The 13,608-nt window shown below is 33.4% G+C and overlaps 1 protein-coding gene across 2 annotated transcripts in view; it reads left to right on the forward strand.

The window, feature by feature from the left end:
• LOC134248047 (sacsin-like) overlaps positions 1-13,608 on the forward strand; it is a 90,439-nt gene that overhangs the window by 48,922 nt on the left and 27,909 nt on the right. Inside the window, exons 1-2 of one of the 2 annotated variants that reach the window (XM_062730467.1) lie at positions 7,483-7,541; positions 12,543-12,626. The exons of the other annotated variant lie outside the window; for it this stretch is intronic. Coding sequence (XP_062586451.1) covers positions 12,599-12,626 — 28 coding nt within the window. The 5' untranslated portion in view covers positions 7,483-7,541; positions 12,543-12,598. Of the gene's footprint in view, positions 1-7,482; positions 7,542-12,542; positions 12,627-13,608 lie in introns of those variants that run through there. 2 annotated transcript variants of the gene reach the window in all.

A 13,608-nucleotide genomic window follows, 5' to 3' on the forward strand; every position in this document is an offset into this window, starting at 1 on the left:
TAAAACAATTAAGCGACTTTTTAAAAAGTGTTAGACCTACATTGCAAATTCGATTAAAAATTGGTATGTGATTCGATATATATTTCTTTTGAGTTTTGAATAAAACATTTTATTGAGAAATTCAAAGGGATAAGACAAAAGTTCTACAACTATAATTTAAACAAAGGTAGTCATTTTCTCAAACAACATCACAAGTCAGTAATGGATTAATTTCAATAAACAACATTAATTTTGTCAGCAACTAATTAATTAATAGACTGTGACACACTGAAAATTCTTGATATACGCAAAATGTTTCTACAATTATGCATTACATTTCTTTTGATATTGAACCTTTCAGAAAAATATTATATTGTATTATGATAATATTTTCATAGTTTTGAAGAAGTCAAAATGATAAAAGAATGACCAGTTTATTTTCCATGTGGATGGGGGGGGGGGGGTCAAGTAAGCTATAAATCGTGTTTCTAAAATTTAGACTAATAATGCATTTCGTATGTAAATTACCTAAGCTTGAAAGAAGAAAGATAACTCAAGCTACATTTGAGATTCAAATATTACGTAACGGTTGTTCCTCGTGTTCGTGATAATTTTTTTTGGTCTTAAAAATGTATTAGAATGCATTTTTCACTGCAAACGTCTATCAAAAATGTTAACTATTATCTTTCAATGGCCTGGTGTCACAGCTTCTTGGGATCGACACCCCCCCCCCCCCCCCCCCCCCCCCCGTGCTCCGTATCCAGAGGATCCTTTACCTTTCTGCTAATAAAATATTGTTCTGTGACATATTAATAAAGTATTACATCTGAAAAATTAAAAAAAAATGAAACTAGCCTTTATCAAAATTTCATACTCTCTGTCATTTAAAAAAAAAATATTTTAGGCAAATTGTGCACATGCGAATTTTTTTTCATTACAATAAAAAATAATGAGAATTGGAACCTATTTTTAATTCTTCTCTTCAAACATCTATAAAAATTAATTTTTAATATTAATAATTATAGCTCATTTTATCAATATTTTTCAAATCGATGACCAGCAATTGCCATATGGATTAACTCTGAGTTTGTGGAGACTAAACGTATGTATCGCTAGAGGACAACCCTTTGTTTCCTATAAGTAAAAAGAGCCTCTCAAATCACACAGAATATACAAAAAATACACAACCCAATACACAGTTCTAAGCAGGTGTCTTCGCGACATGTGTCCCCACCTGTGACACGCGAGGAGAGGTCACCAAGATCACAAGGGGGAGAACAATCAATACAGATTTTTATCTCTGGTCTATCAATCTACATTGCAATTATATTTACTGCAATATTTTATTTCACTAACAGCGGAAGATCTAGTGTCAAATCTTATCAGGGAAATTAGAGTCAAATCAATTTTTTTTATATAAAGATGCCTGACTAATTTCAATGGGGAAATACATGTAAGTGATAAGGTTCCACAACTTATAAGTTTCCTAAGATGGAAAATAGGTGGAGATTAGTAAATTTTATAAATGTTTTTTCCCCATTTAGGAACCATTGTGGAAACCATGGGTTGATTGTCGGAATTTCGGGAAAAAAAATATAAGGATGCCTTTGAAGGTTGTTTCCAACGGAAAAAAAAAAGAAACTAAATTTATATGTAAACTACTTATGTCACGATTCCAATATGTTTTCAAATTTTTGGAGCGTATATGGATGATGTAACACGCATAAGGTCACTGATATATATAAATTTTAAGAAAAATTGGTCACTTATTATGAAAAATTTAGTCTCTTGATGTACATTTACTATTGAGGATAGAACGTTAGATATCGTTAAAAATGATATACTAGTATATCGTCCTACGAAGGGCTTGTCCCGAGACACAGTTGCATGTAAATTCAATGTATTTCAACTAGTTTATTGGAAAATTATAGTGAACTGTGACATTTAAATGAAAATAATAAAAATATATAAAAAAGATGCATGTTCGTTAAAAGTTGTATGCTAACCAAACACACATAAAAAAATCTATCAAAGTAAGAACGAATGTGACCTTAAAAAGACAACTCTAGTATCTAGTTAGATTTCGAATAGTTTTGCATCACACCGTAAACATGGTAAAGGGGGTTATTTTTCTTTTCTTGCTTAGCAAGAACATTTAGCATCTATTTTTTTTTTTTGGGGGGGGGGGGATTTTGTGTTTTTGTTTCGTTTTTTTAAAACTTTTTTTTATGCCAGTAAAGGACATTTAATTTATTTTCAAGATTTACTTGGATACATTTTTGATTATTCACTGATTAAATAAATAAACAAACAAACAAACAAATAATGACCAAAATGGAAACGCAATTTCGTAGGGAAATGTGGTAATGATGTAGTAGCAACAGACAAGAAAAGACTCACTTTTCCCCTTGCCAAAAAGGAACATTTTATTTTTTTAAAGGACATATAATTTCCATAATCTGACCACTCCCATCGAATAAAACGGCAGTTCCTTGACGGATGAAACTTACTTGTTTTTATTATAAATTATAATGTGATAAGATTTCTGGTAGGAATTATCAATACATTAAAAAAGATTTAAAAAAAAATCTTCCGATTTTGAGTGAAGTCTTGAACTTAAGATAGTCCGATTCTCAGGTTTATAAAATTAGCAGTAATAAAAAATAATCATAAAAGCATCTCTGAATCCACAAAGCTCTGTAAATTTATCCACAGTATTTCTTTAAAGTTAAAGATTCAAGTTAATCATATTATATAGGGAAAATTGTCAAATCTCCAATATTTTTGCAGAAAAAGCGAATTGGAATATTAGCAATGCATTTTCTAATTGCAAATTGATCAACAAATATATTTTAGGTTAACAAACGATAGGTATCCAGGCATTCAGAGAAATTGTCATTATTTTTTTTTTTATTTATTTGTATTTTTGTCTTCTATTTTCCGTCATTTATTCTATAATACATAGTGTAAAAGGCTTTTGCTATAATTACAAGACACCACAAATCACCTCTCATTTCATATCATGCTAATAAGCATTGATATTTTAGGCTGGATTCAAGAAAATCCTATTTCTCTAAAACTGTATTATTTTTTTCTTTTATAGGGTACAAATGTCAACTTTCATAAGACCTTTTCTAAGACTTCCAAAAACCTTGAATCTTATAAAGATGAATAAAATGAAAATTGTTGCATAAAAAGAAATCATTTTCAAGCTTCATTTTGATGCATTATTATATTAATTTATGGAGTTATCCTTTCTGGCTGAGAATCGGATATCCTAAAACAATTATAACGTAGAAATTTTAATCGAAAATCAAACACTGCTTCTGCATGAAGAAAAAAAAACACTTCATGAATCCACTTTTGACATAATAAGAATTAACTTGGCGCACGTATATGTAACTTGCAGCATGAATTTACTGACTAAAGTACAACTCGAAGTACAACTTAAAGAATGAATAGATTTTTTTTAATCGATAAGAAAATTAATATAAAGCCTGCATGCTGTGTGCTTTCAAAGACCCCTCATACAAATACAGAATGAGATCTATTCTGGTACATAATCAGTAAACATAGATTATTCGTCTGGTATTTTAAAGTTTGAAGTAACCTTTTACTATTGATAAAAAGCGCTGATTAGGATAACAGAAATGGTTTTCGTTTGTTTAAAAGGAAGTTATAAAAGTTTTTACCGGACTACTCAAGTTGTAAAAAAAAAAAAACATGAACGACAAGCATGCACAATAGAAATCTACTTTTGCTTCTGTTACCAAGAAAAAAAAATGTTGTCACATGACAAAGGAGTTAAAATTTATTGGCTGACCAATTCAATAATTTTTTGTATAGTAACCAACTCGACAGCAAACTAAAACAAAATAGCAGAAAGAAATTCAAGGATTCATACGATCAGGTAATTTAATACTGTAGTTTTCTGTCCCAGCATACATGTACTATATTGTTATACCAGTAACCTTTAGAATTTGTCCTTTAAAAATCTATACGAAAAAAAAGTCTAACGTTTCTAATTATACCTTCAAAAAAATGTGTTCCTATACAAATCTATACGAAAAAGGTATAACATTTTTAATGTTTTGCTGAGCGGGCAATAAAGATAAAATAAAACAAACGACGTTTGACCGCTGAGTGAGATGTTGGACCGCGGTCTCGGTGTACCGCTTACCGCTTACGTCACATAACGGGCGGAGCTTAGTCTCATTTGCATTCGTTGGTGTTCAACGGTTATGGACCTAATGTTACATCATGAAAGACAGTACAAAATACATTTAAGATTAAATGAAAGTGTAACAAAACATTTATTGACTGAGTTCGAGGGCAAAGTGCGTTTTGTCGGACCCTCGAACCAAAGTGTCTGCCTTCGGCCTAACGGCCTCAGGTAGACACTTCGGTTTTTGGGTCCGACAAAAAGCTTGTTGTCTTCGAACTCAGTCAGTAAATGTACATGTATAATATTATACAGTGTTTATTTCTATTTTTTTTTTTTAGAAAAGATTGTGTAGTCTTTATGCATTTACATGTATACCTATTAATCATTCATATGCTGATTCAGGAAAATAAATATACTATAATTGTCTTCCTTTTCAACTATGAAATGTATCTCCATCACTTGGTGGGATTTCTTAGTAGTATCCTTTTATCTCATATGCTGAACTCACAGGTTCTTGAGGACAGGAACCCCCCCCCCCTTCAATATAGACCCTTGTGCTTTTTCGATTTTTTTTTTCTTAAAAAATCTTTCATTGCCATATTTGTGTTAATATCTATACCAGCAAATCGAAAAATTACCTAAAACAAACGTTCTATTAAATCTACCCAACATTCTCTATATAAAAATCAACTTATATAGAGAGAGGGTAGATATTTTTATAAAATGTAACTTAAAGTTTAAGCAAATTTTCTTAATTGATAGGATAGATTATATCACAAATGTGTCATCCATATAATTTATGTGAAAAAAGTCTAACAGGCCCGGGGGTCTATATTGGGGGGGGGGGGTCCTGTCCTCAAGCACCTGTGACTGAACTCAAAAACAATTCCTCCTCTATAAATATGAAGTCCTAAACTTATGAGTCCCATGCATATGGGTGAATGGTGGGATTTTCAGTCCAACTAACTATCCCACCATTCTCCCAAGGGAGAAAAAAATGTCAGATGGTATATTTTCTCCCATTGGGATTTTTTTTCCTCCAATGAATTTGTTCAAATGGGATAAATCCCATGAATATTGACAATGAATCATTTTCTCCCAGACATTGTGAAGCAGGGATACATTTTATAAACAAATTTGCAATTTTTTTGTTAAAGTGTCTTTATATTACATGTATGTCTATCTTTGAAAAAAAAATGTGGGGAGGATTAGTCCCCCAGCCCCCCAGGTCCGACGCCTCTGATCAATATATAATTGAGAATGTTCAGGTTGATATGAACAGATAAATAAAAATTTTAAATATATAATTTATTATAAAGCTCTATAGCTAGTTGACTTTTAATATTCTTTCACTTTTAATATTTGTTCGAGAGCACTGAATCCTTTCTCACGATCAACCAAGAATGATCTACGAAGCCTCGATCTTTGGTTTTTTTCTTACCTCTAGTCGAAAAGACCCTAGAAGTTGCGGTGTCGCAGACAGTCTTTCTCTCTCTCTCTCCCTCTCTCTCTCTCTCTCTCTCTCTCTGTCTCTCTGGGTCTATGTACATGTTTACTTATTCATGACGAAGAGATTAGATTAAATTAGCGAATTTAAGCGATAATTGGAAGTGTGTGTACACATGGTAAACAGATATAGATATGGAAAGAATTTATGTGACTTTCAAAAAGTCGTTGTATTTTCGTTTTAATTTTCATCTAGTAATTAATCACATTCTGTTAGATAACAAGGGCAATGTGTACACATGCACCTCACGAGATTGTCTTCGGAGATATCGACACAATTGAACTTGCCAAGATTGATAAGATCAACTTTTTAAAAACATTACAAAATCGATTAAAAATTGGCCTGTGATTCGATAAATATTTATTTTAAATTCTGAATTATACATATTTTATTGAGAAAATCAAAAAAATTTATTGAAAAAAAATATTTTGGATGCGTCCCACGTAAGGGATAAAACATACATGTATCATGTTTTAGAAGGGTGATGTCAAAATGATAAGAGAATAACCATTTTATTACCAAGATTTATTTATTATTTTCAATAACAATTTAGGATAGCTCATATATACATGTTTTGGTATTTATTTATTAAAACAAAGACTTAGAGGTGGGATGGTTGTACACTGTATATACATGTACATGTATACTTGGATTGGAGAAGAATCAGGCAAGCCCAGACGTGGATCTAGAGGGGGGTCCAGCCCCCTTCTGGAATTTTGCAGTTATAAAAAAAATGTATAAAAACCAAGTAAAACTGACCTTTGACCCCTTCGTGGAAACGCAGTTCTATGTGAAATTGGTAATAGGTATGAAACTTTTAATGTCAACGAGTTTAACCCCCCCCCCCCAAATAGATTATTCACTTTGGAAAATGAGTTTTTTTTCGCTTGTCAAGAAATTTAGGTTTGGAATTTTTTTTTGACCGAGTTGGACCCCCTCCCCCCTGGATCAGCGCCTGTGTGCCTATCTATAATTTAAACATTTTTCAATGACAAAACTTTTATGTCCGACTCCATAACTACTACATTCCTTTCAATCTTAACTATAATAGAAGCACCTTCTTCTAATGGGTAAAGTACCTAATGCTTATTTTATAAATTCATCAAAAATGTTCACTATATTATAGGGATTATAAATGAATATAAATATTCAAATGGGTCATTTTTTAATGATATTTTTCAAATAAGAAAATGCCAAAGCACCGATGTCTTTTTCCCTCGAACACGGCTTGTTGGATTGACTTTTTTTTTTAAACAATTTTTAGCAGCTTTAATTTGAGTAGAGTTTTGAATGTTATAATTATATGTAGACATTTAATTAAAACCAAAATCGAATAGCAAATATTAATATTGCTTCAATGATCTACACTGATCTACAGAGCGTCTAGATCTTTTCAACCATGCTGAAAAAAGATTCCAATTAGTTTCCGCAGAAAAGCACAGGTAGGGACCTATTGCAGATCGAGTGCAAAGTTTGTCGATAAGAAAATTTATATAAATCTTGCATTCTGTATGCAATCAAAAGATCTGCCATTTATATAACACTGACTGAATGCAAATTACAAATTGCAGGTAATTCATATCTTTATATATATACAAGTATTTTTTTCTTCAATTAAAAAAAAAAAGTTTGATTCGACCTTTGTGATATATTGGTGTAAACATGATAAACAAATTTTCCATATAGGGTAACTCCAAGTTATTTTCAGAAAATATAAATGACAAGTAGGCCGAACTCAGTCTACTTTTGCTTCTGTTATCGAGAAAAAAAAGTCACATGACTAAGGAGTTAAAAATATATTGGCTGATCAAAGCACGCATTTTACATTGTGGACTGTACCTCACACAATGACTGAAGGAAGAAAGAGAAGGAACGATTCAATTCATCCGGGTAAATTTTGAACCTATTTACTTCTTTTATACTAATAAGGCTGATCAGTCTGTAAATTATTATAACACATGTACGGTCTACAAATGTTTGCTGTCAGGTGCACATTCAAGTAGGCCTTAGATCAATGTTGAACGAAATGCAGTTTTCCGACTTGTGAATGATGCAAGCCGGTCAAGCGTATTATATCATTTTAAAACAAAATTCATCCAGTAAAACCAGGGAAAAGGTAAGTTCTGCATGACCGAACACTAAAGACGAGCGTATGAACGTGCAAATTGTAAGGAGATAGGCAAAAAAAGCTAGCTGCAGAACTGTAGCTCTCTGCTTGATAAAATTCGGTTCTGTCCGAATGTTCTCAAGCAGAGGGCTACTTTATTCTGTACCTTAATTATGTCAAAAAGCCTGTTTATTAAAAGAAAAATATTGAAGTCTATAGTATTTAGAGTAATTAAAAGTTCTTATAATTGATGATAATTTAGATTCAGAATGCGTGTAGGACAGAAATGTCGGGAATATATTCGAGGGGGGGGGGGGTGTTGGTTGGGAGGAGGGGATTCACACCTGTAAAAAAATCAAACAGAAATTTCTTGCCCCCCCCCCCCAAAAAAAAAAAGATTAACACATAGGCTATCTCTGAAATGTGAAAAATCCTATTCTGCTGGGGCGGGAGTTAGGGTGGCTTTGGGTGTGGGGGTGGGGGGTAGTCATTTACTTTAGTACTTGAACTTAATCTTCATACCTACATGTATTTTATTAATGTAAATTTAGAGCCAAAATTTTAATTGGGATTTTTTTTTAGTAAATGTTGGTTTAAAAATCTTGACCCACAATTCCAAAAAATTTTGGTATTTTTCTTGTTATTTTTTTTAAAACTATTCTCTCAATTGTCTGAAATTATGAGATAGATACATTAAAATCAATAAAATTAGTTTTAAGTGGACAGACTCTCTGGCACATACATGTACATGTATGTTACAATTTATGACACAGTATACTTTTTTGATGACATTGCATAATTATACACATGTACATGTACATGTAGTACATAGCAGCAGGCTACAAGGTGATGGTATCTCAGGCATTTAGGAAGGGAATTTATTTAATGCATTGTATTTAACTTTTTAGCTCACCTGAGCCAAAGGCTCAAGTGAGCTTTTCTGATCACAATTTGTCCGTTGTCTATCGACTTTGTCGTCGTCATCGTTGTTGTTAACTTTTCACATTTTCGACTTCTTCTCAAGAACCGCTGGGCTAATTTCAACCAAACTTGCCACAAAGCATCATTGGGTAAAGGGGATTCAAGTTTGTTCAAATGAAGGGCCACACCTTTTTCCAAGGGGAGATAAGGCCATGGCATAATAAATTGCTAGATTCTCATCCGAATTTTTTTAAAAATCGAGGTGGGCGGGCGGCTTTTATTTTATAATTTTTATTTTTTAAATTTTGCAGATGTTTAGTGACCTGGTCAATCGATGTAATTTTATCTACAATACCCGAATAAACCTCATAGTAAAGGTTCAATTATATCCTACTTCACATCTTCACCAATCTTTTTCAACCAATGACCCTTGTTTAAAATATATACTTATATATTACAGCAATTTATACCATCTTTTCAGCCGTCAAAATCATGTTGACTTTGCTGGATTTAAAACGAAAGTAGAATGGTAGATGAAAACCGATCCCGATCAGAATTAAGATGAAGAAAAACAGAAATAAAAAAAAATTGAGGCGGGGGTATAAAATCAGGGCGGGTGGGGATGAGAATCTAGAAATATTTTTATTATGACCTAATTATGAATTAGAGAAAAATTAATGGCATTTTTCAAAAATTTTCTCAAGAACCACTGGGCCAGGAAAGATGAAACTCATTTGGAGTCATTCTCAGGTAGTGTAGATTCAAGTTTGTTAAAACCATGACCCCTGGGGCTAGGGTGGGGCCAAAATGGCCGGCCCAAGTTTTACATAGGATTATATAGGAAAAATCTTTAAAAATCTTCTCAAGAACCACTGGGCCAGGAAAGTTGAAATTCATGTGGAATCATCCTCAGGTAGTGTAGATTCAAGTTTGTTCAAATCATGACCCCTGTGAGGGGCTAGGATGGGGAAAAAATGGCTGGCCCAAGTTTTAGATAGGAAGATATATAAAAATCTTTAAAAATCTTCTTCTCAAGAACCACTGGGCCAGGAAAGATGAAACTAATTTGGAATCATTCTCTGGTATTGTAGATTCAAGTTTGTTCAAATCATGACCCCAGGGGCTAGGGTGGGGCAAAAATGGCCGACCCAAGTTTCACATAGGAAGATATAAGAATTAAAAATCTTAAAATCTCCTTATCTCAAGAACCACTGGGCCAGAAAAGATGAAACTCATGTAAAATTATCCTCATGTAGTGTAGATTCAGATTTGTTCAAATCATGACCCCTGGGACTAGGGTGGGGCCAAAATGGCTGACCCAAGTTTTACATAGGGATATATAGGGAAACCTTTTAAAATCTTCTTTTCAAGTACTTCAAAGCTATGATTAGTAATATTTATATGGAATCATCCTCAGGTAGTGAGTCCCCGTACAAAACAGTCCGGGTGGCTTGGACACGGCTCAGGCACGGATTCCGTTCCAGAAACCCGTGCTTATAAAATTCCTGCTCCTATGTAAAGTATGTACGGAAAGTCGTGCCTGAAAGGGGTTGAGGCACGGACACGGCACGGGATATTGGCCGAATTTTTTAAATGAGATCACACGATTTTACAAAATCCATGTCAGAAAGCCGTGCTTGTTTCCATATATGGACTCACGGATTCTGTAAACCCGTGTCTGAAACCCGTGTCCTTTTCCATATATGGAGACAGAATTTTTGGAAACCCGTGTCAAAAAAGCCGTGTGACATACTATATATGGAGTCACGGGATCTGTGCTTTTGTCTAGATCTAGGTCAGGGCCTGTAGAGAATCTCCTGATGTAACTGCTTGTGGATGCCAAAATGGTGACTGAAACCAAACTTCAGAATGCTTTACATTATCATTATGCTTAGCTTTAGAATTTGAAAAGTTGAACATCTTATATGAATGTGTCCTGATTTATTTTCTGCTAAAGATTCAGATTGCTTTATCAGTTACAATCAGATACTAGTTTTTGGCTCTACTGGTCAGAGACCAGAAGAGCTTATGTGATAGTAATGCGTCCGTCGTTTGTCCGTCTGTCTAGCTGTCCGTCTGTCTGTCTGTCTGTAAACAATTTTTCAAAATGCTGCTTCTATTAGAGTTTTAGTCCGATTTCAATATAACTTGGCACACAAGTAGACTACACTAAGATACATACTTCTGTGCATCGGTTTTTGATTTCTATGTATGGTGTTGCCATGGTTACTAAAAATAGAAATTTCTGTGAACTTCTTTCAAAATGCTACTCCTCTTACAGTTTTGGTCTGATTTCAATATAACTTGGCACACAAGTAGACGTAGACTACAGTAAGATACATAATTCTGTGCATCGGTTTTTGATTTTGATGAACAGTGTTGCCATGGTTACTAAAAATAGAAATTTCTGTGAACTTCTTTCAAAATGCTACTCCTCTTACAGTTTTGGTCCGATTTCAATATAAGTTGGCACACAAGTAGATTAAACTAAGATACATAATTCTGTGCATCGGTTTTTGATTTAGATGAACAGTGTTGCCATGGTTACTAAAAATAGAAATTTCTGTGAAATTTTATTTTATTATGGCCTCCACCAGTTTTGTTCTGATTTCAATATAATGTGGCACACAAGTAGACTACACTAAGATACATAATTCTGTGCATCAGTTTTTGATTTTGATGAACAGTGTTGCCATGGTTGCTAAAAATAGAAATTTTTGTGAAATTCTCTCAAATGCTACTCCTCCTTTAGTTTTGGTCTGATTTTAATATAACTTGGCACACAACAATAATTCTGTGCATCAGTTTTTATTTTGTTGAGTGTCAAGGATCATTTTTCTATTGATTCCTGTTTTGAAGTCTCAAGTCACAACTGCTACTTTTCTATAAAAGACCTTTGTTTTAAGTATAAACCAGTAGAGCTACAGTCTCAACAGAGACTTCTGGTTAATTAAGAATTTAATTCATAATATACAATTCTTGGAATTGTAATTTCATCTTAGGTTGGTCAATCTGAGAAAGAATTTAAATAAACCTTTTTGTAGCACAGTGATGGTACATAAAATATTTGGGGATTAATAGGTGAGAGTACAACTTAAAAGTCATTCAAATAAACAGAGATGCAGTGTTTCATCATGTTCAATATCAACATTGCAAATACAGAGAGATCATGAAAATTGAAAATGAACTAATATTTATTCTATCTTAGACTTACTGTATTTAGTTTAAAAGTGAGGAAATCCTCCAAGACTGACATAAATACAACTCCAACTGACATCTATTAGTTTAATATCCTTTAACTAGAGTAAAAAAGACACATTCTTAGCTCATGACCATGAATCCCTCCAATTCAATATTCAGATAAAGGAAGTTATGATTGAGCATGCTCGGTTAAAAACCGTGAGATATAAATAAATAGTTTAAAGAAAAACCCGCCCAAGTTAAAAACGTCTCCTAGGGACATGGATTCCGTGCCTCCGCAGGGTTTCTGTTAGCGGGGATTCCTCACTTTCAGACTCAAAAGCCGTGTCCATGTCTTGGACATGCAAAACCCCTGCCGTTGTTTAAAAACTCGTGTGGATTCCGTGCCTTAACCGTGCCTCGAACTTTCGTATGGGTGTAGATTCTAGTTTGTTTAAATCATGAATCCCTGGGGGGTTAAAATTCAAGCCCCCCCTTCCCACTTCAGTAAACTTTCAGTTCTGATCTGATATGTGCTTTTTCCTAGCCGATGTGCTCAGGTGAGCGCTGTGGCCCCTGGGCCTCTTGTTTTGAACAGTTTCAGGCTATCCATAAATTGAGTCAGTTTCACTGAATGAAAAATGAATTGTTTAAAACTTGACTCTTTCTATAAATTTTAATAGAGATGGATGTTGAAGCTGTACTGCTAGAACTGAGAAGTTGCTAGAAAAAGCTGATTATGGCATCAATTGGATCTGATGTGCCAGGTATTTTGAATTTTAGATCAATAATCTTGTAATCAAAATTGAATTGTTCTAATTGAGGACATAATAATTTTTTTATGAACATTTTAATAATATAATTTTAGTAATTTTAATGTCAGTTTTGTTGATATTTATCTTAAAGCCACTTTAGATTGATATTAAATTAAATTTAATTGTTTAAATTATTCAGTGTTGGATTTTTAAAGTTATGGCAGGGAGTAGTTTTTTGGCTCTTTTGGTTGAAGAGTTTACATGTATAAAGCATTGATAAAAAATTAAGTTTCTATGAACTTTTTTAGCTCAGCTGCATAAGCTGATTCAGAAAGCTTGAGTTTTTCTCATTGCATTTTTCCATCTGTCCCTCTAGCTGTCCATACCTGTATGCATCTGACCATCAATTTAGATGTCAACTCTTTAACATTTTTGACTTTTAGTCAGAACCACTAAACCAAAATAATTCAACCAACCTTGTGGCTGCCAGAAAGAAATCTTAAGTAAAGGAGATTCAAGATTGTTTAAAAGAAGGGCCGCTCTTACTTTTAAAGGGAGAAGATTAAGCTTTATTGAAAATTTGGTAGTATAATTAAAAAATCTTATTAAAATTTACTTGGTCAAAAAAGATGAAACTTATAAAGGAAACTTCATTCTGGCATGACATAGTGGTTAGAGTGTCTTATCTAGAGTTGTGAAGGAAGGAGTTGATCCTTAAATATGTTTCGGTTAGAATCCAGCTGTCTGGGACTTGGTGACCAGTCCTTCGAATGAGACGGGCTAAACCAAGGTTTCTTGTCTCAGTGCCGAGTATAGGACAAGTGATGGCATCTCCATAGTGAATAAGATGTGTATCACATGAACCACTAATGCGCTCTGTGGAAACAAAGTTAAAAAAAAACTATTTTTAGCATATAGATCACAGTCAAGGTCACATGGTCATTGACCTTGACATCATTTGAATGAACATAATGAGTGGAATATGCATACTAAA

Source organism: Saccostrea cucullata, unplaced genomic scaffold (assembly GCF_032062105.1).
Source record: "Saccostrea cucullata isolate Sc308-1 unplaced genomic scaffold, CSIRO_AGI_Scuc_v1 ctg502, whole genome shotgun sequence".
Classification (NCBI taxonomy): Eukaryota; Metazoa; Mollusca; class Bivalvia; order Ostreida; family Ostreidae; genus Saccostrea; species Saccostrea cuccullata.